This window comes from Akebia trifoliata, chromosome 14 (genome assembly GCF_017979445.1).
Source record: "Akebia trifoliata isolate Shusen 1 chromosome 14, ASM1797944v1, whole genome shotgun sequence".
In the NCBI taxonomy this organism is placed as follows: domain Eukaryota; kingdom Viridiplantae; phylum Streptophyta; class Magnoliopsida; order Ranunculales; family Lardizabalaceae; genus Akebia; species Akebia trifoliata.
This window is the reverse complement of record NC_141388.1, coordinates 11,338,596-11,365,783: the sequence shown is the minus strand read 5'-3', so window position 1 is coordinate 11,365,783 and position 27,188 is coordinate 11,338,596. Positions and strand designations below refer to the sequence as shown.

General features: G+C 35.6%; 2 protein-coding genes and 1 long non-coding RNA gene across 3 annotated transcripts; 2 read left to right on the top strand and 1 right to left on the bottom strand.

The window, feature by feature from the left end:
• Positions 1–3,462: 3,462 nt before the first annotated feature.
• Positions 3,463–11,329, top strand: LOC147386243 (uncharacterized). The gene is made up of 4 exons (XM_086424527.1): positions 3,463–3,642; positions 8,851–9,287; positions 10,249–10,539; positions 10,615–11,329. Exons 1-4 carry the CDS (start codon positions 3,463–3,465, stop codon positions 11,327–11,329), a joined length of 1,623 nt encoding a protein of 540 aa, XP_086280653.1.
• A 1,023-nt stretch (positions 11,330–12,352) lies between these two features.
• Positions 12,353–13,343, top strand: LOC147386242 (uncharacterized). The gene is made up of 3 exons (XR_015172232.1): positions 12,353–12,446; positions 12,534–12,608; positions 12,681–13,343. It is a non-coding gene; the product is annotated as an uncharacterized LOC147386242 (long non-coding RNA).
• Positions 13,344–19,344: 6,001 nt separating this feature from the next.
• Positions 19,345–26,621, bottom strand: LOC147386241 (anthranilate synthase alpha subunit 1, chloroplastic-like). Its single transcript, XM_086422847.1, has 11 exons — positions 26,394–26,621; positions 26,113–26,297; positions 25,828–26,017; positions 24,623–24,774; positions 23,882–23,997; positions 23,526–23,772; positions 23,389–23,445; positions 22,968–23,120; positions 21,171–21,251; positions 20,619–20,705; positions 19,345–20,015 (listed from the first exon to the last, which is right to left on the bottom strand). Exons 1-11 carry the CDS (start codon positions 26,560–26,562, stop codon positions 19,689–19,691), a joined length of 1,764 nt encoding a protein of 587 aa, XP_086278973.1. The 5' UTR covers positions 26,563–26,621; the 3' UTR covers positions 19,345–19,688.
• Positions 26,622–27,188: the final 567 nt, after the last annotated feature.

Here is a 27,188-nt window from a genome sequence, read left to right as displayed (position 1 = left end):
GCTCCCTCATCTCATCTCTCCATCTTCTTCTCTCTCAGGTTCTCTCTCTCTCTCTCTCTCTCTCTCTCTCACGTTTTGAACAGCCCTTCTCCCCCACGTTGGAGCAAAACAAGCAGTCATTGCAACCTTCCATTCATCTCTAAAATCGTCCAAAAACAGAGCCTAATCAATACCCTTTTCTCCCCCACGTTTTGGAGTAAAAACAGTCGCCAATGCAGCCTCTCTCCGTCTCTAAAAACGTCCAAAAACAGTAGCTATCAGGCCCTCCTTCCATCTTCACCTTGCTGCCCTCTTTGAGTTCCCCATTAAAAATCTGCAACTATCTCCTAGCCTGCAACCTTCTTCTTCTAAAAAAAAAAAACCTGCAACATACCTTCACCTACTTCCTCATTTTTTACAGCAGCCATAAACCAGCCTGTAGCACTCCTCATCCTCACGGTTTTACAACCCAACTCAGCCCTCTCTTAATTTAATTTTGCAACCGACTCAGCCTTCTATTCATCTTTACTATTAGCAACCCATTGAGCATCTCTATCCTCACTGTTAGTATTCCCCAAAGCCATTGGTTCAATTTTTTTTTTTTTTTTTGTACCCTTATAACTCTATCAATTTCGACCTTTAGGCAAGCCCGTAGCCATTAAGCAAGCCTAGACCAACTTGATTTTTGGAACAGGCTTCTAAAAGCACGCAAGATAACAACAATTACTCACACATTATTTCGAGTTATTTTTGAAGGAATTTACGCATCCAAAATTATTCGGCAAAGGTAAATCTTTTTTTTTTAATTTTTATTTTATTTTATTTTTTTATGTTTTATTTTATTTTTATTTTATTTTTTATTGTTTCCGGATTTCGTATGCATTTGAATTAATTCGTTGATTTTGGGGTATACGTGGCACTAACGACAACTTTTAAGTTTCCGAAAAATTAATGGATCGATTCGACTAATTTTGTTGATAGATTGATTGGGCCAATCGTTAGTGGACCGATTCATTGATTGTTCATATCTATCGAGTTGATTCGTCGATTTTTGATGTTATTGGATTAACTCATTAATGTTGATCTACTCAATAAAATTAATGGTGTACACGAAAGATAAAAATAAAAAATTGATTTTCATAATAAAAATTGTGAATTGACTCACTGATTTTGGGGACATTGAAAATTTGAATCGATTTTTTTTTATAAATTAGGCTCGTGGGTTAACTCACTGATTTAATACATGTGGCGATTAAAAAAAAATCAAATTCTTTTGATTAATAAATTGCAAGTCGACTCACTGATTTTGAGGACATTGAAAATTTGAATCGATTTTTTTATAAATTAGGTACGTGAGTTAACTCACCGATTTAATACATGTGGCGATTAAAAAAATCTAGATTCTTTTGATTAACAAATTACAAGTCAACTCACTGATTTTGGGGACATTGAAAATTTGAATCGATTTTTTTTTATTATTATAAATTAGGCACGTGGATTAACTCACCGATTTAATACACGCGACGATTAAAAAAAATCAAGATTCTTTTGATTAACAAATTGCGAGTCGACTCACTGATTTTGGGACATTGAAAGTTTGAATTAATTTTTTTTTTTATAAATTAGGCATGTGGGTTAATTCACCAATTTAATACACGTGGCAATTCAAAAATCGAATTTCTTTGATAAATGTCGTCAATGAGCCAGTTCATTAATTTTGTGTACAGGGCATTAAAAATTAATTTCATATTCTCCTAAATGTGACTGAATCGATTCATTAAATTTTGGTGCCACGTATGCCTTATCAATCGTGGGATTCTATCATGCGAAATTCGAGAAATCATGTAATTAATTTAGCCGTAAGATTTGTTTAGTAAATCCGATGCAATTTGATGATGATTGGACCCTAGTTTAACTTTTAGTATTTGAATGTTGACCATAGGATATTTTTGGATCGCAGTAGAGACTAATCATCTTAATCAGGCGGGTTCGGTGCCTAACACCTTTCGAAACTCGTAACCTAACTCCTTACCTATCTCTCTGATCCGTGAATTGACCCATATCCATTTGGAGTTAATTTTGGTTCCTAGACCTAAACTAGGTGGCGACTCCCTATTCTTTAAAAATCCTCGAGATACGTATATCTAGACCCCTATCCACTATTTAACGGGTCACAGGGGTCGAGGCGATTTCAGTGGCGACTCCACTGGGGATCTTTAGGGTCAAACTTGACCCGATCCAAAACTATCCTTAGGTTGACTTTTTCCTCGAGTTAATCCAATTGACTCAAAATGACTCTTAGATTAGGTTAGATTTTGTCATTTCTTTCATTGGCATATGATTAGATATGTTTAATTGTTTATCTCTTTTGATTAGATTGATAAATTAATGTATTTGATTTGTATGGTTAGATATTTACGAAGAACGTATTGGGTGCACTTTGTCCCTTTGCACACACTTACGAGCATGCATACGCATATTTGCGTCATATCATGTCCTTATAAACCCAGTAACAGGATCTAAGCTAACCTGGTCCTTTGGGACACAGAGGACGCCCGTGAACGCTACAACTTCAGTATAGTACCTTCGGGTATATCAAAATAGAACACCACGTACTGCTTGACCAAGTACAACTAGGATAGTATATCGGTGTTTCGGACTGAAGTGACTTAAGCTTTGTCCTAACCTACCCTTAATCATATAGTAAGCCTAGAATTTAGGTGCAGTCTTACTAAGCCACAACTCGAATCGATCATAAGTGCTCCCGGGTTGTCTTTCTTTAATTTAACCAAAACGTAAGTGGGTGGACTGGTCCACACCGCTCAAATTGAATCTACAATACCAGTCCAACCCAATAACATAACTGATGAGACATATAGATCAATGTCTATTTAAACCAGTTAGTCCAATTGGTAAATAAATTTCATGGATCAAAACATGGATCGATTGAACTAATTGGCTTAAAAATAATAGATGAAGTGGTTCAAGTAGAATATTCAGATCTATTGGGTCGAATCGACCCAAACTCAAATGGGTACATAGTTCCAATAATTTTTATTGGCCAATTTAATTCAATGGACTAAATATTTTATAATCAACAAGGTTGTGATTAGTATAAAACATATTAAGGGCTGTATCGACTAGTACAACCTAGATCTTACTCTTAGAAGGTCGTACAACCCTTAATCATGGTTAAATTTTCTAAGATTCCTGATCAATTGACAAATCATCTTCATGCAACTTCTTGCTCGGAATGTGCCATCAGTTAAAGACTTTGAATATATGAGATTAATTTAATAAACGTTATCAAGAGGGACCTTTAATTCTAATTGCTAAAACCTATCATCGGGTCAGTAACAAATAATCCACCATTGATGGGGTTTCAGGATACTATTTGCGCCCAAACTTAAGCGTCCACCACCTAGTTGTAGTCGAGAGTCAAGTCGTTTAGAAAAAACATCAGCACCAAACAAACTATTAAAGATGGCTTCTGAATCTAAACTCGCGAAAATTCGTAAGATCTTGGCAGTCTTTGCAATGGATATGAACATCATAAAGAGCAAGATAGAAGTGCTAGAACAGATCTCTGAGTCAACAAGATACCAGCCTGACGATCAAAGGGGCAAGGGACCAGAAGGTAGCACAGTTAAGAATCTGGATGAGGTTTATGAACTTGACGGAAATGAGGAATATTATAATGAGAATCCAATGTTGGCCAACATAATGACTCAGTTGGAAACAACAATGAAGAACATAAAAGGGATTGACGAAATCGCAACAAGAATAGAGGTTTTGAATCAAATCCCTAAGATCTGTCTACCCAAAAAGTTTGTAATGCCATAAATGAAAAAATTCAATGGAGTAGGCTACGTAAAAACGCATCTCAAGGTATATGTCACTAACATGCGCACAATGGGCCTCAATGATAAATAGATGACATTGTTGTTCCAACGTACTTTGTCAGGATCAGCGCTACGATGGGTAATGTCCCAAGATTCAACTGTAATAGGGACATGGGAAAATATGTCAAGGATGTTCTGGTACCAGTACAAATACAACACCGAGATAGAAACTTCTCGAAGGGATTTGGAATCCACTAAGCAAAAGAATAGTGAAACATTACTGATTTCATTAGTTGTTGGAGGGCTAAGGTTGCATAGATGTAGGATAAACCATCAGAAAAGGAACAAGTGGCGATCATATTGAAAAACCTCTCGTAGGGGTATGCACTGCGTCAAAATAGTAACATTTCGACGGTACTGTAACGTTAAATTCGACGGCTCTAACCCGTCGTTTATAGTTCGTTGGCCCAAAGCCCACGTTTAAAGCCTACCAAACAATTCGACGGGCTTAGCCCACCTAATTTCTTTCATCGTTTTACTCGACCCGTTTAACGAACTCTCTTCGTTTTGTTTCTCATGTCTTCTCTCTACAGTCTCTCCTCTCTCATCTTGATCAGGCTGTTACTCTCTCTCGATCTCTTCTCTCTTTTTAAATCTCTCTCGATCACTTTGTAATTAAGTCTCTCTCATCTCTCCTCTCTACAGTCTCTCCTCTCTCCTCTCGATCAGTCTGTCTGGATCTCTCGATCTCTCCTCTCTGTAAGTCTCTCTCGATCTCTCATCTTTCTGTTTTTGATTTCTCTCTCACCTATTCGATCGATTGATTAATAAAATTGTTGATATCTTCTTCGAATAAGCTCAAATCCTCTTGATCTCGTCGTCATCTACGTCTTCCAAGAACTGAAGCTCAAATCGAAGAAATTAAGCTCAAATCCTTGGTCTTCTCTTCTCTGCCAACTATTTTCGAAGCTCAAATTGAGATATCTATTTGATTGGTTCAATTCCAGTAAGTACTGTCTCTTATTTCTTCTCCTTATTCATAGTTCATCAATTTTCCCTTGTTTTTAGGGTTTTTTTTTAACAATTTGATTGATTTTGTTTAGTCTTTGTTTTTCATGCTGAAGTGTATCAAGTTGTCATGATCATATCTAATGCATGTCGATTGTAAGTTTGTAATTTTTGATTGTTAATTTTGCTGTTAATGAGTAGAGGCATTGAGTCCTGCTCATCCATTGCTCTTTTGTTGCTTCAATTTGGTTCCACTTGCTTTACTTTTTCAATGTATGTTGGTGCTTTCTTTTTTCTATAGTGGCATTGTTTCAATGTTGTTAGTCACCTTTCATTTCAAGAGAAAGGATTGTTGGGAGGGGGGTTGAGGTGTATTTTGTGGCAATAGCCTTTGGTAGAAGCTCATGAACACACAAATTCCAGGCTAGGTTCAACAATCTAAATACAAAACATCACTATAATTGATAAAGTTATTTATGTTTAAATCAAGATAGATGCCAAAGTTCTGGAGGAGACATTGACAGACCCATGGTCAAAAGTCATTTCCGAAGGATGACCAATTATGTCGATCATAGTGTAAAGCCTCTTTCCCGAGGTCATCATGGAGAATTAACAATAGGAACGTACTCCACTCCAGCTAAAAACATGAATAGGCATTGTATCTTGACAAAGCCAGAAAAAAATGTTAGGAAATCCATATATAGGGAAGGTTATTTCTGTTTTGTTGGGACTGTATAAACTTTCAAATAGTTGTAGTGAAGTTATATTTTTTATTAGATTAGTTGTGCACTTGTGCCCCGTAATGTATGATCATAATCTGTAATGTATGTTAGAATGTGAATTTTTATGAATGAATGGATTGTGTTGAAGTCTCTTATAGGTTCAGGTTTTATGATCTACTATACCATGACACTTCACCATTCCGATTTGTGATAATTGTAATCCTAAATCTTGTATGCTTGTGTGATTGAGATCGAGATCGGAGTTCTAACAAAGGTTAGACACAAACATTTGGTAGCCCTCTTAAAAACTAAGTTATTTTTGTGTCAATGAGAATGAAAGTCTTTTGATCTACCAATAGAATATATATGCTGCAAGGGACTTTGGGTCAGAATTTGTTTGATTGGACATTGTAGTGAGAATGAGAATTCTCCCTCTTTCATGGAAGTAGAGAGTCTCAATTACATCTCATGTAGTAGCTAGAGGAGTTGAATATCATCCACACATATTTTGAAGCCTTCAAATATAATATACTTCTTGGGGATGACATGGGAGCTAATTAAGGTTTAAGATTTTGGACTTGTTAAGAATGCTCTTGATGGATATCTAGCACCCAAGCATGTTTATTATTATTATTATTTCAGTTTTCTTGCTTAAATTATTGATATTTGCGTAGTTGTAGTGAAGTTTTTTTGTTTTGTTTTTTAATTAGATTAGTTGTGCCCTGTAATGTATGTTAGAATGTGGAATGAATGGATTATGTTGAAGCTTCTTATAGGTTCATGTAAAATCTAAGAATGTGATTTTAAGGTGGTGGTGTGCTGGAAACCCAAAGAAAACATAGTTCTTTAAATTTTATTTTAACTCATGTTAGAAATGATAAGCATAACTATCTATAGCTATTCCTCATATAAACAAATAGGTTTCGGCTGTGCAATTGTGGAATTTACTATGACTCCCCAACTTTTTAGGTCTACCTATCTCATATATCTTTTATCGACTACGAGTGGTTGTTCTTTTACTGCACCATAGGAAGGAAACCATAATAGAAGGTGTGCCATAAGATCAAATTATATTTGAAGAACAATTGCTAGCTTGAGTGTCTTTTGTTTGTTTTCTTCTTGATTATTAAGAAAACCATTTCACTTGCCGCTGTCCCCCACACCCACCCAAATTTTTTTACAACTTATGCAACAAAATCCGTCGCCACTACCCCATAGAAAAGTTCAAAATTTTTATATGTCTTAGTTGCCCCACCCCGACAAAAAAAAAAATCATGGCTGGTGTGCTCTTAGATAACCTTTACACGTGTTTGCCCAGCAACAACAAAAATCACTAGAACGTTTGTAAATAATTTTTGAAATTTTTTTGTATTGTAAAATTTGTTTTTTAAAGGATTTTGGTGGTTCTTGTAAAAATTTTACGAAGTAAATCATTTGTATTTCAGTATTAAGTACCCCTACAAATCTATTTTAGAGTTTTTTTTTAAATAAATAAATTGTAAATGATTTACAATGTACCCAACAGAGTCAAAAATCAAATAATTTGTTCAATCATTGGTTTACTTGTCATGCACCCACCATAAGAAAACAATCAAATCTGAATGCTGGCAGTTGGGCTGTTTTGTTTTATTTTGTGTAGGTCTATTTAGTGTTTAGTCAAAGTCAAACACTTAAGATCTATGAAAAAAAACAGTGACACATGGTGGACCTTGGAGTTGACACCTACCCAATGGAGGTTGTAGTTAGTTGTGTGGGAGTACTAAATAGAGAATTCTTTACCAGTCAAAACCTTCCAACTACTTGCACACAACTTGGTCCTTGTTGCATTACTGATGATGTAAACAATCCTATCCAATTCATGCCCTCCAACCTTCAACCATCACCCACTTGGATGATGTGAACTTAAATATTTAATGCAAATAAGTTGTTTGGTTTACTTTCTTACCACATTTATGGGTACTTCTTCACATGTCTTTATAAGAATATCTTTACTTTTACTATATTCTCTATCAACTTCCATGTGCCTTATTCTTTGTATGATTTTAGCATATACTTGGTCTATAAAGAATGGTTTTGGTCCACCTTGTGATCCCTTTTAAATCATATATATGATAGATTTGTATAGGTATATTTATCATGTGTTGCCTACATGGGATGGTTTTGGTCCACATTGTGATCCCCCTTAAACCATGTGCATGCGTGCGTGCACAACTTAGTAAGTATTAGTATATATCTTTATCGCTTAAGGTCCAATCTTTCTTATTTTCAGCTTATTTTGTGATTCTATCCTTTGTTTTTTCCTTTTACTTGTCAGTTGTATGTTTGATGGAGAAGCTTGAAGTTCCAAGAAAATAGTGGATGTCAAAACCTAGGTTATCAACGGAATATATTGATGGTGTAGTGTCATTTATTGAATACTTGAAAATGAATAAACATAATTTCGGTTATGATGATCATTATTTTTGTCCTTGTGTCAAATATCGTAATATTTCATCGTGAAAGAAAGATATAGAAACAATCATAGAATACTTAGTTTGTGACGGTGTAGATACTTCTTACACGAGATGAATATTCCATGGAGAACATTGGAGAGGCGGGGATCATGTAACAGTCAGGGCTAGTACGTCTGTTCGTCAGTGTGATGAAGATATGATCCCAAGAATGACAGATATGTTGAATGATGTGCTTGGACGTTTTTCCAACAAAGAATATGAAATTACTTATATGGACGAGTGTTTTGATAGAAACGATGACCAAGTTCATGATGATTCAACAGATGATATTCAATATCACCAAATGATAGAAGAAGCAATGCAACCCTTATATCATTCATGTCAAAAAGAGGATACAAAATTTCAGTTATAGTTGAGTTGTTGAGTATGAAAACTAGACATCAATGGTCTCAGAAGAGTTTTGATGAATTGTTACAAATGATTAAAAGGATATTGCACATGACAACTTTTTACCAAAGAGTACCTACGCTGCAAAGAAAATGATCAAGACTTTAAGGATGAAATGCGAGATTATTCATGCATGTCCTAATAATTGTATATTGTATTGGAGAGAGAATAAAGGTAGAGATAGTTGTCCAAAATGTGACGAGAGTAGATGGAAACCGGTTAATGAAAAGAAGTGGAGGAAAAAACTTTTACCGGTGAAAATATTGAGGTATTTCCCACTAACAAAGGTTGAAACGAATGTATAGTGTGCCATGGATTGCAGAGAACATGAAATGGCATTCTAAAGGATGTCAACAACGAAAAGAGTTTATGTGTCATCCAGTGGATTCCTCTTGTTAGAGAGAAGTGGATAGTAAATGGGGAGATTTTGCTGTTGAGCCACGCAATGTTCGGTTGAGACTTGTAACAGATGGATTTAATCCATTTGGGATGAAAAACAACTCATACAGTTGTTGGCCTGTTATGGTTGTTCCGTATAATCTACCACCATCTTTATGCATGCGAAAGGAGTTTACGATGTTGACACTTTTGATTCCTAAGAGAAATGGTCTAGGACATGACATTGACGTGTACTTGCAGCCATTGATTGTAGAGCTAAATGAGTTGTGGTCTACAGGAATTAAAACATATGATGCTAGCACTAAACATATGTTTACAATGAGAGCAATTTTGTTATGGGCTATACATGATTTTCGAACGTACGGTCATTTATCGGGTTGTAAAACAGTGGGAAAATTTGCATGTCCTGTTTGTAGTGAAGGAACAGATTCAATGTGGTTAAAACATGGTGGAAAATTTGCTTATATGGGGCACAGAAAATTTTTAACTGATAAAAATCTTAATTTAATGGGTATGAAGAAAAAGAGAAGTAGAATCGTCGGTTGAACGGAGTTGATTTATTAACCAAGTTGGAAACAATTCATATAGAGTTTGAAAAATTACCATGTAAGAAAAGGAAAAAATCTATGAATGATGAGACTCCATGGTCGAAGAGATCAACATTCTTTGACTTGCCTTATTGGAAGGATTTGCCACTTCGTCACAATCTTGATGTGATGCACATTGAGAAAAATGTGACTGAAAATCTCTTTGCAACAATTATAAAGACGAAGATAAGACTAAAGATAGTTGTAAAACTCGATTAGACTTGAAAGAAATGAAGATAAAAAGGAATTTGTGACCGATGAACATTAATGGCAATGAGGTTTTACCAAAAGCTCTTTACGAACTGTCTAATGAGGAAAAAAAATTAATTTGTAAAACCTTGTGGGATTTGAAAGTTCCTGTCGGATACAGTTCAAATTGGAAACAAAATGTGAGTTTACAAGAACTTCAATTGAAAATTTTGAAATCACATGATTTTCACATACTTATGCAACATTTATTACCGGTGTTGCTAATCCACGCATTCAAGATGAAGAATCAAAAATCGTCACGTACCGTTATTCGACAACTCTCGATATTTTTCAATGTCTTATGCTTGAAAAAAATCAATCGTTTGGAGTTACAAAGTTTTAAAGGACGTATTGTAGAAACAGTGTATGTATTCGAAAAATGTTTTCCACTTTCTTTTTTTGTTTCTATGATATATCTCCTTGTGCACTTGGTGGAGGAAGCGCAGATGTGTGGACCAGTTAGATATCGATGGATGTATCCTTTTGAACGGTATGTGATGATCAATAAGTAATGAATATTTTTATTTGTCTTATCGTTATTTAATTCGTAAAATATTATTAGGATGATGAAGAGGTATAAACGATACGTGGTGAACCAAACATTCCCAGAAGGTTCTATCACGGAATGTTATCTTATGAAAGAAGCAATGATGTATGTTATGCATTACATGCCCGATGATTTACGTAGAATAGGAAGTCATCAACGAGGCCAACATATGATTATGAATGATGACTGTGAACCTGCCTACCCTATTGATAAGAATGGGAAATGTTATGTTCTAAACAATGTGAAGTACGAGCAAGTTCGCAAATGGGTACTTCGTCAGTCTGCTGAGAATTCTCAATGGGAAAAGTATGTAGCAACAATTCAAATTTATTTCTATATTATATGAATTTAAACCTCATTAATTCATATTATCTTTTATAGGAAATATAATGAATACCTTCAAAGTCTTGCGTCAAGGGTTAATAGTCGAAAGACCAATTCACAAGCAGAGAAAGAAATGCCATACGCTCATTGCGTTAGAGAACAACTACATGACGATTTCAGCCCCTCAATCACAAAAAGGCTTGCTATCGGTCCAAATGCTTCTGTAATTTCATATAACGCATATGCAGTAAATGGGTATGTTTTCTATACAGCGGAATATGAAATGAATTTATCAACACAAAACTCTGGGGTGTCAATGAAAACTGTAAAGAGTTTCCGGGCAAATGCTAGAGATACGAATTATGTAGATGAAGAAGTTACCTATTATGGTATTGTAAAGAAAATACTTGAGTTGGACTATCTAGATTTCAAAGAGACAGTATTTTATTGTGATTGGGTGCGTATAGAAAATTCAAATGGGTATATGGTTGATCGAGACACAAATTTACGATATGTTAATCTAGAGAGATTGATGAGAAATACAAAAGTGGACGATGAACCGTTTATTCTTGCCTCACAAGAAACTCAAGTTTTTTATTGTAAAAATCAAAGTCGGTCTAGGGAAGCTTGGCATGTTGTTTTAGAAGCTCCAAAGAGATTGAATAAAGATGTAGACGCTTTTGAAGATCATTTAGCATTTGCAGCAAGTAACGTGGATGCTTTATCATTTGTTCTTAAAGAAGATATCATTGAAAATGATGATGAAAACTAACTATATTGGTACGTTATGTATATATTTATGAAAAGTAGTGTGTTATAATAGTAATGATCTACTTTTATTTCTTTCAAATACAAATTCATTGTTGATATTGTGTAATATTTCTGTTTTGGTTGTTATTTAACTCACTATTTGATTTATTGCTTTCATTTTTAATCTTATTGCTTTCAAATATCGATATTATTTTTTTAATGTAATTCCATACAGGCCTTATGACGTTGATATAAGATTCTGATAGCTCGTTGACATCGGATTCTGATAGCTCGACACCCTGGATTCCTACACGAGATAGTCATCAGAGTTCGTCGACATCGGATCCACATTCATCATCTGATTCACGTCTTCATGTGGAATTCAATGCTATGGGGTAATGCATTGGGGATAATTCGACAAACTTATCGACCAATATAGGCCGCTATGTGATGGCACACGTGCCACCTTTCTATTCTTCTTGGAGGAAGGTACCGACGGAGTTGCTTGAACTTATTTGGCGTCTTCTCCAGGTAGTTTAAATATTCTATTGATTAGTTGTAATAATGATAAATATTTTCATATATTAGAATTGATTTATTTGTTCATATTTTAACAGTCCCGTTACGACATTTCTGAGGACTACAAGAAGTTTTGCCTACAGAAAGCTGGTCATGCATGAGAGATTGGAAATATCGATTGGGGAAGGAATATTACAGAGTTGGTAATACTGATGCAGAGCGAAAGTTGAATAAGTCCCAAAGTAGATGGATCAAATAGGATGATTGGGAGAAGTTTGTTGATTTAAAATCGACATCGACTGACAAAAAATAATGTGATAAAATGAAAAAGCTTCGTAAGCAAAATAAAACTCCACACACAACCGGTAGAAAGGGTATAGCAAAAAATGCAGAAGAAATGGTAAATATTAATCTAATTATTAATTTACATACTCTGTTTCAAATGTTCATTAATTTGTATTGTTTTTAAGATTGTATGCATTTTTGATGTGGCACATTTTTTATCTAAACAGAAAAAATATAAGGCGGATGGTCGGCAGCCCACAAGAACAGAACTTTTTATTGATAGTCATACGAGGAGTGATGGTAGTGCTCTCACTCCTGAGTTGGCCAAATCTCTCGTAAGTGATGTCATTTTTTTAGTAAATTTTTTTTTTTTTATTTTTGAAAATATTACTTATCCTCGTAATGTTTTCATTATTTTGTAGGGTCAATTAAACAATCTTATTAAAGAAGATCCTAGTTTTGCCCATAAGGATATCGATCATGATCCTATTTCCATTGTATATATGACTTATATTATTTAATTTTAATTTTTTATTTACATACATTATATTAATCATAGTTGTGCATAGGTGTTTGGGAAAGATGGAAAAGGCAGAGTAAGAGGTATGGGGGGTGGAGTTTCAAAGACTTCATTACGTTATACAACTCAAATTCGAAATTATACGGATAAGTTTGAAAGAGACATGGTTAACTTAACTCAACTAGTTCATGCACTAATGAAAGATAAGAAGAAGAAGAACAAGCACAAGAAGAAAAAATCATCTACATTTGAAGTTGGAGGTCCTTCTGCTCAGGTAAGATGTAAAAACACTTTAACTTTAGAGATTCTTCATTTAATTTTTAATTAATATTTAATTCATATAAATGATGGATTTCAACTTACATATCTAATCATAAACAATAATTCTATTTTATAGGTGACATCAGATTCCACAATTCCTAATAGGCGAGGAGGTAAAGAACCAGTATCAGAATCATTACCATCATTGAATAATGTTAGAGTATGCTTATTGATGAACTTTAGAAGGAATGTGATCTACGCCAAAGGAGCACTAGTAGATCCTGAAAAGCCAGATATGGAGTATTATTCAATTTGTATCGATGAGATCATTGACTCTTCGACTGAGCTAATGGATAGAGATAGACCCCAATGGACTTTACTTGATATTCTTTGTGGTGAGGTGATTAGATGGCCTAGGAGCCATTGTCGTGTATTTTGAGGGTTAAGTCAAGACAACGTTTGGGGTAAGAAGGTTTTTTACCTTTTGTTTGATAACTTCATAGGGTAATTGTCAATGTTATTATTGTTATTTGCATTTGCTCACATGTTGGATCTAATGTTTGTCTACTTTAGGGAGTCATGGAGGCTATACAGATAAGCTGTGCTGGTTATCCTACAATGGGAGCTACTTTATCTGAACTCATATCCACCTTCATCTTCGTCTTTGCTGGAGATGGATCTGTTCTCGCTCTTGGTATGTATGTATGTATGTCAAGAATATTATTCAAGTCAAGATGAGTCATAATCTTTACTTAATCAGGTGTACGAGTGTGTGTGTGTGTGTGTGTTAATGTAAAAATATGGAAGGAGTGTATGCCTATATTACCCCAAAGCCCTTTGCATGTCAATGCCTATCAAAATAACTGTCCTGAGGTAGAATCCATCGTCTTTTTTTGGGTGGAGAAGGCAGTGAGCGATGATCCACGAATGGCTGCGTCACTTCTCCGTCTCCATTTCCATGATTGTTTTGTTAATGTGAGTAATTCGTCAAAAATATTAATAGAGTAGTAGATATAGATGTACAAGTTATCATAATGCACCATTTTTTTATTTTTTTTATTATGTTGTGGGTAAGAGAAATTGTTCTTATAAAGATCAGTATGAATCAAATTTATGTACCATATTGTAGAATTGATATACCTTAAAATATAACATAGTCCCTTTCATTGTGTTGTATAAGGTTATACATACAGTGCAAACTTTGAATATCAGAACAAATTTCATCACATACCAAAATCAGAATTTGTTTGGCATTCATGTATCCAAGTTTATATGGCTATAAACAGTCCCTATGTGATTGTTAATGAGTAGAGGCATTGAGTCCATGTCATGCTTGGGCTATGATATCTAGTTTTGATGAAGGTGAACTTGAATCCAAAATTGGAAAAGACCCCCAACTTAGATTGTTTCAGCAGCTAGTTTGATTGTAAATGAATGCTTCCACATATGTTTCAGTTTTAGAGTTAATTAAATTCATTTGAAATCATTTGACATTGACTCTCCTCAAATAACATTTGCTTTCATTTAATTCATAATAAACTCTTGTGATACCATTGCATCAGTTGATGGGCATCTGTACACTTGGGGCAGAGGGTTTAGTGGCACTTCAGATAGTTGAGTGTGTTTGCCAAACAATTGTAAACTCTGAGATTGGTTGATGGATTTCTGATTTTTTTATTTAAATATGTTGGCGAGGAAAGAATAACCTATAAAATCAAGTTCAGTTTTAGAACATATTTTTCTTTACCATTTGGCAGGTACACTAGGTGATTGGAGCCACATTATCAAGCAGATTGGAATGTTTACTTTCACAGGATTGAATACTGAACAAGTTGCCTTCATGATCAAAGAGTTTCACATCTATTTGACAAAAGATGCTTCCCTGATTGTGGGCTTGGAAATGAACCTGTAGTAGTTGCAACTTTGCCTCTTTCTTCAGAAAAAATCTTGTTAGGTGATCCTCCATGGCCCTTATCATCATCTCCATGAGCTCTAGCCTCCGTCGTATTGTGGATCTTGATGGCCTGATTTTTATGTTGCTTTGTATCCGTGGGACCAAGTTCATCACCAGGAGATGCTTTCCATCAGATATTGAATGGTCTTGCTCGTAAGTTGCCTCATGACAAAGGAGAAATGGGCGAAGAAATGGGATGACACGTGCAATTGAAAGTGGGATTTTTTTTTTGTAAGACTTCATTACATTGAATATGATCTCAGAAATTCTTCCAATATGTGAGATTAAAATTTTGAATTATATAAGTAATTTCTTTTTTAAAATCTTATTATTCTTTATACTATGAATTGAATGCAAATTGGTGTGGATCGGATGTGAATAGATGGGATGGAATGTTAATGTTGATGTGGATATCAATGTGTGATTTTTTTCACAGGTATAGGTTGAAAACAAAAGCAGTTTGTCACATAAAAGTTGTGATCGTCGAAAATATGGTAATCCAGATTCAACGGTCTTAAACCGTTGAAAATATGTTATTCAACGGCTTATAGCTGTCGAAAATATTGTATTCGATGGCTTATAGCTGTCGAATAACATATATTCGACGGCCTATAGCTGTCGAATTTAGAAAATTTTCTATGGTTTTCAACCGTCGAATTTTTTTTCGACAAGGAAAAATTCGATAGTCGCGTTCGACGATTGGGACTGTCGAATTGATCCATAATTCGACGGTTTTGGGCCGTCGATATTTGGGTATTTTCACATAGTGATGCTCAGCATTTAGTCACCCAATATCTCCCTACATTCGAATCCTTGTTACAAACCGGAAGCCAAATCGATGATGTTTTTACTTCTGGGATCATTTCCAACTCTTCTGACCACAAAGCCAAAAAACCTTTTATTAATTCCAAATCCAACGTCAACCATGCCTATATAGCCAACACTTCTACCACCCCAGTTCAACCCCCAGCTTGAACCAATAGTCAGGCAAATTTGTGTAGAACCCCCCCTCTCGACAGTTCACAAATCTAGGGATGACCCTCACTGTACCTTTCCAAAAACTATTGAAAAAAGGACTTATCACCCCTCTCCAATCTTGACCTTTGTCAAACCCCCTACCAACTTCACATAACCCTAATGTATTTTGCGAATTCCATCAAAATCCTGGTCATCATACTAATCGATGCATCTCTTTCTGCCATGCCATCCAAAACCTCATTGATGATAAAAAAAAATCATCATACCTACCTCAACATCGCCAAATGTCACCACCAATCCACTACCTGCATATCAACCTCTGTCAGCATTGAATATGGTCTCCAACACCTAACTATCATTCGACCCAACCTCTCTCATCCATCCAATCTATGCCAAACCGCCCAGTTATCCTCTTGTCGGAATAACTTTCAATGACGAGGTCTATGTCACAAACCATGAGCCATTTGATCTAATTGAAGATGAATCATATTGTCTATCCCCACCTCGTTACGATGGCCCATCATATACCAGCTACCTCTTGACACAAATGATCTCGAAAAATTCATTCTCTATAAGAGATAAAGATCCTTACTTGTTGGCCGAAGAAGACGAGCCATTTTCACTTTCTTGTGTTGAAGTCAAGCATGTAACTCGGGGAGGTAGAGTATTTAAACCACCGAAACTCAGCGTTGACGATCCAACAACCTTAGTAAGGAAAGAAAAAATGGATCCCATCAAAGAAATCATTGAAAAGGATGATGTTGTGATCAAACAGCTAAAAAAGGTATGCCCCAACATTTCAGTTTGGGGTTTGCTCATGGCCTCCACAACTCATAGGGAAGTTGTTCTCAAAGCATTAAGTGCAACCTAAGTTTCCCTTGACACGTTTCTGGATCAACTAGCCAAGGGCAACCTATGCTGAAAATAGTTTGTCCTTCTCAGACTCAGATCTTCCAAAAGAAGGGTTGAGCCACACAAAGCCACTACACATTACAATAGACTGCAATGGAATGAGAGTCCCTCTAGTCTTGGTAGATAATGGAAGACCACTAAATGTCTGTCCTTTGAAAATCGTAACTTGCCTCGGGTTTAAGACATAAGACTTCAAACCAACTAGCCAAGGCGTCAGAGTTATGATAATACGAAAAGAGATGTGCTAAGGACTTTGCAACTACGAATATCCATGGGTATAACAGACTTTCCTGTGGAATTCTAAGTCTTGGATATTCAGTCATCATTCAGCCTATTACTAGGGAGACCGTGACTGCATCAGATCATATCGTGGCGTCTCTAGCTAGTTGGCATTGTCCGCCCCCGAGCACCATTAATATACATTTGCTTTGGAAACTGGCCAATCGACACATGCATATTTGTCATATTGCTGTGTCACTAGCCAGTTGGCATTGTTGCTCCCCCCCCCCCCTAGAGCACCATTGATATACAATTGATTTGGAGACTGGTTAATCGATGTGTACATGTCTCTCATCGTACGATGTCTCTAGCCAATTGGTGTTGTCCACCCCCAAGCACCACTTATAAACAGTTGATTTGAAGACTAGCCATCTAGCGTGTATATGTTTCCCTTCACACAACTCTTTTGCAAGTTGGCATTATCTGCCTCCGAGCCCCACTGATAAACAACTGTTTTGGAGAATGGTCAATCGACATATGCATGTCTCTCGTCACGCGACATATCTAGTCATTGGCATTGTCTACCCTTGAGATAGACCAAGGCGTCAAATTTTTCATTGTCAATTTTTTTTTTACGTACCAAAATCGTTAAATTAATGGAGAATGAGAGAAATTTGATGGCTCTAAGTAGTAAATTGGGGATCATAAAAAATTTCAACGGCCATAGGCCATCAAAATTCACTTTCTAAAATTTGTGAGCTTTGGCCCATCAAATTTTCTTGTGAGAATTTTTAGTTTTCACATAGTGTCTTCTCTTTTTCTTAGTGGGTTTCTCTTCTCTCTACTTCTCTCAACCCAAACAAAGTAATAGTTCCATGGAAGCTAAATGTAGAGGTGCCATGTTAGCCACGTATAAAAATGTATAGTTGACCCAATTGTTGAGACACTTCAAAAGAAAACTTGATTACAACATTCCAATCACAAGTGACAATATAAATTCAAAATATTGGCATCTATTCTGCAAAGGCAATGCATAGGGAAGTTCACTATCATTTTAGTCGTAAGAATATTTCAAGAGAGTTACTATCAATAAGACACCAATCCACAAGGGATTTGAACCAAAGACCTTGGGAACAAGCTCCACAAAGTCTTACCACTTAGATAAGTGGTCCTTCTTTGTGGTAGGTAAAAGTCAGTGTGATGGTAGAATCTCTCATATTCTAAACAGCAAAGTGAATTTATTTTACGTTTTGACAAATGATGAAGTTGTTGATGCATGCTTCACCAAAACTGCAAACACTAAGGGGCAGAATATTTGCACCCAGTTTTTTTGTTTGACTCATCCACATAAACGTTATTCTCTAATAAATAGTAAAATTACTTACTACACCCACTTAAAAAAAAAAAAAAGACTGATTTTTAATTTGGTAGGAAGATATCGAAAATTTTCATTGAGATTCGGTAGGTTCCTACTGAATCTACTTGCAAAGACTTGGTAGGAACCTACTAATTGGGACATTGTAGGAATCTATTGAGTCATTTTAAGTAGAATTCAATAAAATCTTGTAAAATCTATGCTAGAGAATTCAATACTGACCTAATACCGAATGAAGTTTCAAAATTATTTTTTTTGGCTACTGAGATTGTCTAACAACTCCTAGATTAGGAGTTGGGGTTTCCCTGATCATTGCTAATTTAATTTACACTTCTTGTACCACAAGATCCTTGTTGAATAATTGAAATTTATGTAAATGCAAAGAAGAAGAAAGAGAGAGGGAGAGATCAATGAATAATGAGATAGAGAGAGAAGAAGAAGAAGTAGGATGAAGAGGAGACCGAATGAGATTCGATTGAGATGATAAGTGTACGAGGAGAACTCATAAAGTTAAAATTTCTCCTTTCACCCACTTTTGAGGTGGGTGAAAGCAATAAGTGGATGAGACAAACAAAATAGCTTGGTGCAAATAATATACCCCCAAACACTTGAGGTAACGATTGCATGGAAAGGCAATTTTCATGAAATTTGAAATCCACAAAAAAGTCAGATGGTGGGATTAGAAAATCAATTTTCATTGTTGTTTGATTGCATCTTGAAAAAATTAGGGGAAAAATCTGAGGGGGAAGAAGGAGAGAGATAGAGAGACAGAGAGATGGCCAATGACGATGACAGGGATGGTGGGGGGTCGAATGTGTTGGTGGTGGAGGAGGAGAATAAGAAGAATAGAGGAGATTAGGATTTTCATTTGGGGCGAGGGTGAATGTCATTTCTTATGGATAGAGGAAAAGTGAAATTCAACATTTATTATTTTTGGATGGGAGTGGTAATCCAACTCATTTTAATTTCATACCCAATCAAACACACCCTAAATTTCAAAAAGTTTTCGCTAAGCTAAAAGTCAACCTTTAAAGTGAGTTTGGTATGGAACGCATTGGCACGAAGAATCAATATGTGGGAGTGTCAAGAGCCAGCGATCCAGAGTGTTGTCCCATTCATATATAACAGTTTCTATGTGGCACATTTTGCTTGGAGATTAGTACACCGGGCTGTGTGTCATATAGAAAACGACATAGACAACATTCCTACTCCATTGGAATGGCACACCTTACCTGATCCCGTTTCGACTATCAAATTAGTCATTTCTTAAGATACTACCCTTAGATTATATAATTTAGAAAGTCGGAAGTTTTATTAATTTGGACTTGTTTCTCTCCTCTTTTCTTCAAATGCAAGCATCAATCCTTCTCCAAAAATGTAGATTCCGCAAGATCAATGGCTCTCGCAAGTCCCGCGGCTTTGTTCTCACACTCTCTGTGCTCATCATGGGGATTGCTATCAGCCACAATGCCAGCTCCAGACTGAAGATGGGCAACCCATTCCTGGCGTTTGTTCATGTTCTTGTAGGAGTACATTGTGTCATAACGGGTTCCGGTTGGGAAAACAATGGTCCGCAAAGCGAGTGCCATATCCATATCCCCAAAATATGAAACCCACCCAAATCCTCCACTATAGGGTCCTCGCCTTGTTACTTCCAGCTCATCTATCAACTCCATAGCTCGCACCTGCTTTGTGACACTACTGTCATAAATTCATGTAATAGATACAAAACCAAGTTGCAGATTTATGAAGATTTTTATCAGCAAATATTAAAGGATAAGGTAATTATTGGTATAAAAAAAAATTTAATCTGAAAATCAGACAACTTTTTTTGCCATGAAATCATCAGCAAGACCAACTTTTCAGATGAGGAATACCCAAGCCAGGACAAGACGCGAATGAGCATACTCCCATAGCAGTGCCATTTCCGGACTCACTATGCAATGAGCCTCACATTGGTCTGATTGGGATCCTAACCATTAAATTTGTTGAGATTTCTCAGGTAGAAGCCCAAGAATGCAAACATGGATGGTTACAACCAACTTGGTTATCTCCTCAGTGGGCCCTTTCAATCACAATCAGGGGAGGATAGTTTCTTCACAAGCCCCCATCCTTGCTTGAGTATTCCAGCATTCATATAACTGGAGTTCAGATTTAGTAACATCATGAAACTCAGTCAACTAAGTCAGATGGCTCATAACCACAGCCGACCACATAAGCACCAAAGACAAGAAAAACTAATAGTGATGCATTAAGGATGAGAAATTAAATAAGGCCAGTTACAGAACCTTAGGTGCCCCACTAACTGTTCCAACAGGAAGTGCCGCACGTAAGGCATCCCAGCACGTGAGATCTTCAAGTAATTCTCCTGTAACCTACAAAAGGCATAGAATTTTTCCTTAGAGGCTTTGGGCCTATATACATGGAAACACCTTTTTCATACCATAAACACCTTTGAAGATTGAGAAATACAGAATAAATATGGTAATGCGAAAGAGAAAGCAATGTGAATGGACGGAAACCACTATTATACTACTACAATTTGAAATAAACAAAGAAAGAATAGATAGAGTAGAATTATGGGCTTGTGTTATTCTAAAATATTGCCTCATGGCTACAAAAACGGTACGAGTGCATCCAATTAAAATTATTATTCAAACCTCTCTCCTCCTTATCATCACTATTTATGTAAACGGATGGTTAGAGACTCGATTCATGTTCACATTTATACAAAATTTTATAATATCTCTTGTTAAGTAGCTAAGATTCACAGAGTTCAAATCAGTTAATTGTTATAAATTGGGTCCACATTCAAAACTGGAAGCAGACATTATTCTCACCGTGGAGCTGATGTGCATAACATGGGAGTACCGTTCGATTGCCATGAGTTTCTCCACCTTCACAGAACCAAATTTTGCTACCTGCAGCACTAGTCAAGTTAGATCCTAACTGATATATTCAAGGCACAAGAAAACAATATGAACAGAAGAATTGAGTTTGTAACTGATAACTATGTAGCATTAGTTTGTTAGTGTTAAATTGAGGACTTGAGATCATCACTGGTGGACCAGGGGCGGAGCCAGGATTTTGTATTCGTGGGGGCAAATTACAAATAGAAAAATTTTCTGATTTTCTACGGGGGCAAAGTAGTAGAATGTTAAAATTTTGTGGGGGCAAATTACAAATAAAAAAAATTTCAAAACTTTTGTGGGGGCAAAGCAGTAGAATGTTAAAAAAAAATTTTAATTTATTAATACCTCCCTATGGATTTTAGAAATTCTTGTGGGGGCAATTGCCCCCACTGCCCCCACTGTAAATCCGCCCCTGCTGGTGGTGCCACGTCAAAGTCCAAACTATATACGGTCAATATCCTTTCACATGTAAATCAATGCCCTTCAAATATAACATATTTGTTAAGCCAATAAATCTATCCGTTTTTTTGGAAATTACATTGTATCCCAAACCCGAGTTCCAAAGTTGCTTACAATGGGAACCATTCCTTAAAGAAAAAGTACCAATTCACGTGCACACAAGCGGCCATGCATGAAAAACTCTTGTTAACAACTCTATTAGGAAGGATAAACTTAATAGATTTTTTTTTTTTTTTTTTGGGGCATAATTAATACCCAAGTATATAATTTTCATTTACTTTCTATTTGCATAATGATATTATAAAAATTATGAATTGATATGCATATATTAGACAAAGCAATCTACAAGTCAGATGTAAGAATGGAGAATCTGGCCATGTTTGACCCGATTACAGAAGATTGCAACAATAAGTAATCTACAGAGAACATTCAGGATTCTTACATACTTATATAGATGACTTACAAGTCATGCGAATTCAAATGAATGCCCTCACCCATGCAGACCTCACTTTCGTTTTGAGTAGTATCAACATAGATATTGTACAATGCCTCCCCCGTCCATCTGATTTACAGATGTTAAATATAGTAAATTATATGGTCATTATATGCTTGATTATTCTTTGACTTTCAAACCGATGCAAGGTTTATGGTTTGGTGTGGTATTGTAGTTTTATTCAATCAATTGAGGGTATTATTTACAATATGATAATATGCCTTTTGATATTAGTAGGTAAAGTTATTTCAGTTCAGCGTGTGGATTTTTTCAGGTATGTTTACAAATGATAACTACAGCTGTCCTCATTTAATAACTAACCGAACAAATGTTTATTTTTTGGTTTTATTTTATGTTTTTACAAAATGACTTGTACACTCCATAGAAACAAGTGTTCAATCAAATATACCTACTTATTCACATTCCAATAGCCAAGAGGTTGGAGATGAAGTAGAAGGCTTCATAAAAATACTAGTCTAGATAACAAATAATTTAGCCACATCTTTGTAAATGATAAAGACAAATGACAGAGACAACAATTAAGCAAATCTAGGCAATGAAACAATTTTTTAGCCTATAGACATTGATCTTGGAATCTTAACAAAAGGAATGAAGTCGAAGAAATAATATGAAAAATTAGCTTTACTTTGGAGGTTTGAATGAATTAGATAGCCAAAGAAAATAAATGATGCAAAAGAGACAAGGATGGGTAAAATATGATTTTGTGTGATCCCGTCCAATAAGACTTTTCATGCTAATTAAAAATGGATTACCTTTCCAACATCATTACGACCCAAATCAACTAGCATGATGTGCTCAGCACATTGCTTTTCATCGTTCAACAGCTGCTGCTCTAATATCTCTTCTTCTTTGCTTGTCTTACCTCTTCTAACAGTTCCAGCAAGCGGTCGGCTAACAACCTTGTTCTGGAAACATAAACAGGGTTGCACAACTCTAAACCCGACTGTTTTATACCAAAAAGAAGAACTTAAAAGAACATTATTTTGTGCAAGATTTAATATAAATAATGATGAATAAATTCCTTTATATAGTATTATAATGTATAAAATAAATGGTAAATCCATGAACAACTTGGTTATCTATAGTGTAAGGAAGACCATTTCCTAGCTCGGTGAGAAAGTCAATTCGGAACTCAAATTATCTTAGTCACCATAAATGGTTCTATCAGTTCACCTTCCTGACACGGGTTAGAATTTCAGGGCTTGAAGCCACTAAGATGCATCCCCGGGCCTGATTAAGAAAGAAAATATAATTAAAATAAATATTAACATGCTGAAATTATTAAAAGCTGTAGAGAAGAGTAGACATACTTGCAAATACCCCATATACGGACTTGGATTAACGACTCTTAATGCTCTATAAACCTCAAACGGGTCTGCAAATGTTCGACGCTCAAAACGTTGGCTTAGCACAACCTGGAATATATCTCCAGCTAAGATATGTTCTTTAGCCTGCAGTACAGCTTTCTCATATTCCTCACTTGTCATTGATGACCTCTTTAACGAAGAACCAAAATGGCGAGTATATAAATTCACCGAACCAGAAGTTATCCTCGGGCTAACAATAGATAATCAATACAAATATACTGTCAGTGAGTAGTCGTAGGAAACTAATGTAAAGAAGGGTATATATATATATATATTATGGATGTAAATGATCTACTCACACGGCTATATTTTGTATTTTGGACACTAAAAGTTCTAATCGGTTCATTCCATCATCGAAGGCCTCCTCAACTGAAGAGTATCGATCTAGTTGCACCCAATGAATCACAAATGCTTTCTGAGTAAAAAAAAAAAAAAAGAGAATACCCAATGATCAAAGCTACAACTATTAATTTCAATTAAATTCAGTCATGGGAATTTTTCAGCAATAGGAATCTCGACATAAAATTTTCGGTTTTACGTGAGTGAAAAATTCAGGAAAACTATAAAATGAAGCCATTATTGGTGTACAAATTTGACTGATAACATAGAAATAATGCTTGGAATTTTGGGTTTAATACCAATATTTTAGCAAAAAATCCAATAAATCTAAATGTAGTATTTGGTGTACTGATCTTTACTGGAAAGAGAGTGTGCGAGTTTAAATTAAGAAAACATCAATTAATGTGTGAACGTGTGCCAGATAAAGTTGCCTGACATAGCATTTTTTCGTCCAAATGGTACGCTCTCATATTATAGTGGCAAGAAATGCCAAAAAGAAGGATTCATTATTCGAATCAAATATACATTTGAGATACTAGGATGTATGTCCAATGCGTGAAAAAGGGTAAATTCAACACCAAGGTCCGTCGACGGTCCTTGGCGTTGAATTTACCAGTTTTTCACATAGTGGTTAAACTTGAATTTAGTGTATTCGGTAAGAAACCAATAAGGTTAAAGGTTAATGGTAAAAGTATGACTACCTTCTCTACAAGATCAAATACGATCACATCATCATAGAGGCCTAGATGAACGTCCGGAATGTTTCGATCATCAGCAGGTGCACTTGAGAATGGGAGCTTTTTCTTCTCCACATAACGCACAGTATCATATGAAAAATATCCCACCCATCCACCTGTTCATAATAGCAGTGAATCATTATGGATGGCTTTCAATATTATTCCGACATTCGTCACAGATTTGGAATGTCAGTGAGAAAAGAAATAGGGTAAATTACCATTTCATGTGCTGAAACCATCACTTTAAATTTAGAATAAATGCCCGGATCTCGCTACCTCATGTTCATGCATGTTTTAGGAATTAAAATGAACAATGTACTGAAATGGGAAATTTAACAAAAGTTGTGCATATTTTGGGAATTTTCTCAAAGAAATAAAAGTAGCAATTTTCCACGGCTAAACGACGACATGGGCATCTTTGTCGTGAATTTATAACATCGAACGTGTAACTTAAACACCGAGAGATAACTACAATTTTCTCCACAGCTAAATGACATTGGAAATCTTTGTCGTGAATTTATAACATCAAATGTGTAACGTAGATACAGAGAGATAACTAAAATATTCTCCGAAGCTAAACGACATAGGAAATCTCGGTCGTGAGTTTATAACGTCAAACATGTAATGTAAATACCGGAAGATAACAATAACTATCACTGTAATATAATTAATCAAATAGATATGCGGAATGGCTTTGACTAAAGACATACATTAGGCCAAATGAACCCATATGACTCCACAATCTAGCTCCTTGAGAACCATGAAGCTGAGTGTTCTATTTATAACAACCCAATAAGTTACCAAATCTTATAACAACCCAATAACAAGCTATCTCCAAAATCAACAATAATTCTCAGAAAAACTTAATTTCTTATATCCAAGCTTTATCTATAGAAATTAGAGAAGCCAATTTACAGAGAAATCAGATATCAACAATATCATCAAGGTTTAAAATTGAAATTGAGTCACAAATTTATGATCAATGGATCCGCCTTAACTCTCAACTATGTGCATGCATGCACTTTAGCTTATCAAATTCAGACTAAAATTAACAAGTATTCAAATAGTGATCGATTAAACTTCAATGCCGAAATTGGATAACAAATTCATGTTCGATTTTGCCAAAACGAAATCAAAATTAAATCTTACTAACATTCCAATTTTCTTACCACAAAATGCATCTGGAAGTTCATCAATAATTTGGGGATTCCATCCCTCCATTATTCTCCTTGGAATAACCATTGGATCTTCAACAAATTCCTCCGTTCTAAGCCTCTCTTCATGATCCATAATTGTTACAAAATTCCCTTTTGCCACAATTTCCATAGTCGGATGAGCTCCAATCACACTATATCTTCCCTAATTAACAAAAAAAAAAAAAAAAACTAAATAAACCTGAAATTTTCTTGTTAGAGAAAATCTACTCTAACAAAAGTAAAAGAAGCAGAGCTTACAACATTGGTTCCACGACCACCCTGTTCTACCGATTCAAACAGAAAGCTTGGTGCCTCACGATCATCTTCTTTAACCAGACATCGATACGCAAGAATCGGAGTCAAATGATCCGAAAAGATACAGCTTTGTAGCGGAATTAAATTTCCATTCTTTGAAGCTTCTGCGAACTTCACCGAATCGTTAACTAGAGAAAAAAAAAAACAGAAACATCATCAAAAAAATTTAAAATTTCGAACTTTTCTCTGTTATATATAACTACAAGGAAGATATAGAGAGATACCTAACGATGCAGAAGAGAGAGAGGAGCGAATCAAAGTAGTAATGCATGCGCGGGATCGTGAGATGCGGAGAGAGATTGAGCTTCTACTGTTAATGGAGTAAACGGAAAATGGTCCAGATGGACGGAAAGATGACGGAGAAAACACGGATGAAACAGCTAGGGATTGCATGGTTTCTGTTGGATTCAAATGGAGTTCTCTGTTCAAGGTGGCGAAAACAAGCTTATTTATAGATGAAAAAAAGTAACTAACGACTTTTCGGTTGGACTCTTTCCATCAAACAGACGGTTGAGATTATGGAGATACTTGTAACCACTAATCTCTACAGTCAGTTTAGAGTGTCAAACGTTGGTTAGGCTAATTTTTTTAGGAGGTTGAAATCAATTTTCTTTTTCTTTTTTTTCTGGAAAATAATACGGATAGCTTCAAATTTCTAAGATGGACGTAACGCTTCTGAAAAGATTCGCTGTAAGAACGCTTGGCAACTTTGCATGCAAATGGTTAGGGTGGTTGTTATCTAGTCATACGTCGCTGAATGAGACTCTGTACTTGTCATGTTCTCATTGGATGAAATTCCTTGAATGCTAAGATGAAATATTGTCCAATAAAAATAGGATACAAAGGCATTTGATGAACCCAAACTCAGGACAACTTCATTACCACTCGTGGTAATTTTTAAGATTAATTACCAATATCCTCTAGAAAGTTCCTTACCAATCTTGGGCCCACTCTTAGTTTCATCATCATCAAAACCATTTATGCAAAATTTGAGGTTGATTTAATAAAGCCCGATTTAC

What these genes read in the sequence shown, in the direction of transcription:
- LOC147386243 (XM_086424527.1), top strand. Translation starts at nt 3,463, where the DNA reads ATGGCTTCTGAATCTAAACTCGCGAAAATTCGTAAGATCTTGGCAGTC. An exon ending in GAAGGAACAGATTCAATGTG is followed by an intron (nt 9,288 to 10,248) that starts GTTAAAACATGG and finishes AAATATTATTAG; the next exon opens with GATGATGAAGAGGTATAAAC. An exon ending in GAGAATTCTCAATGGGAAAA is followed by an intron (nt 10,540 to 10,614) that starts GTATGTAGCAAC and finishes TATCTTTTATAG; the next exon opens with GAAATATAATGAATACCTTC.
- LOC147386241 (XM_086422847.1), bottom strand. Translation starts at nt 26,562, where the DNA reads ATGCAATCCCTAGCTGTTTCATCCGTGTTTTCTCCGTCATCTTTCCGT. An exon ending in TTATGCACATCAGCTCCACG is followed by an intron (nt 20,706 to 21,170) that starts GTGAGAATAATG and finishes TGCCTTTTGTAG; the next exon opens with GTTACAGGAGAATTACTTGA. An exon ending in CAGTTAGTGGGGCACCTAAG is followed by an intron (nt 20,016 to 20,618) that starts GTTCTGTAACTG and finishes GTCACAAAGCAG; the next exon opens with GTGCGAGCTATGGAGTTGAT.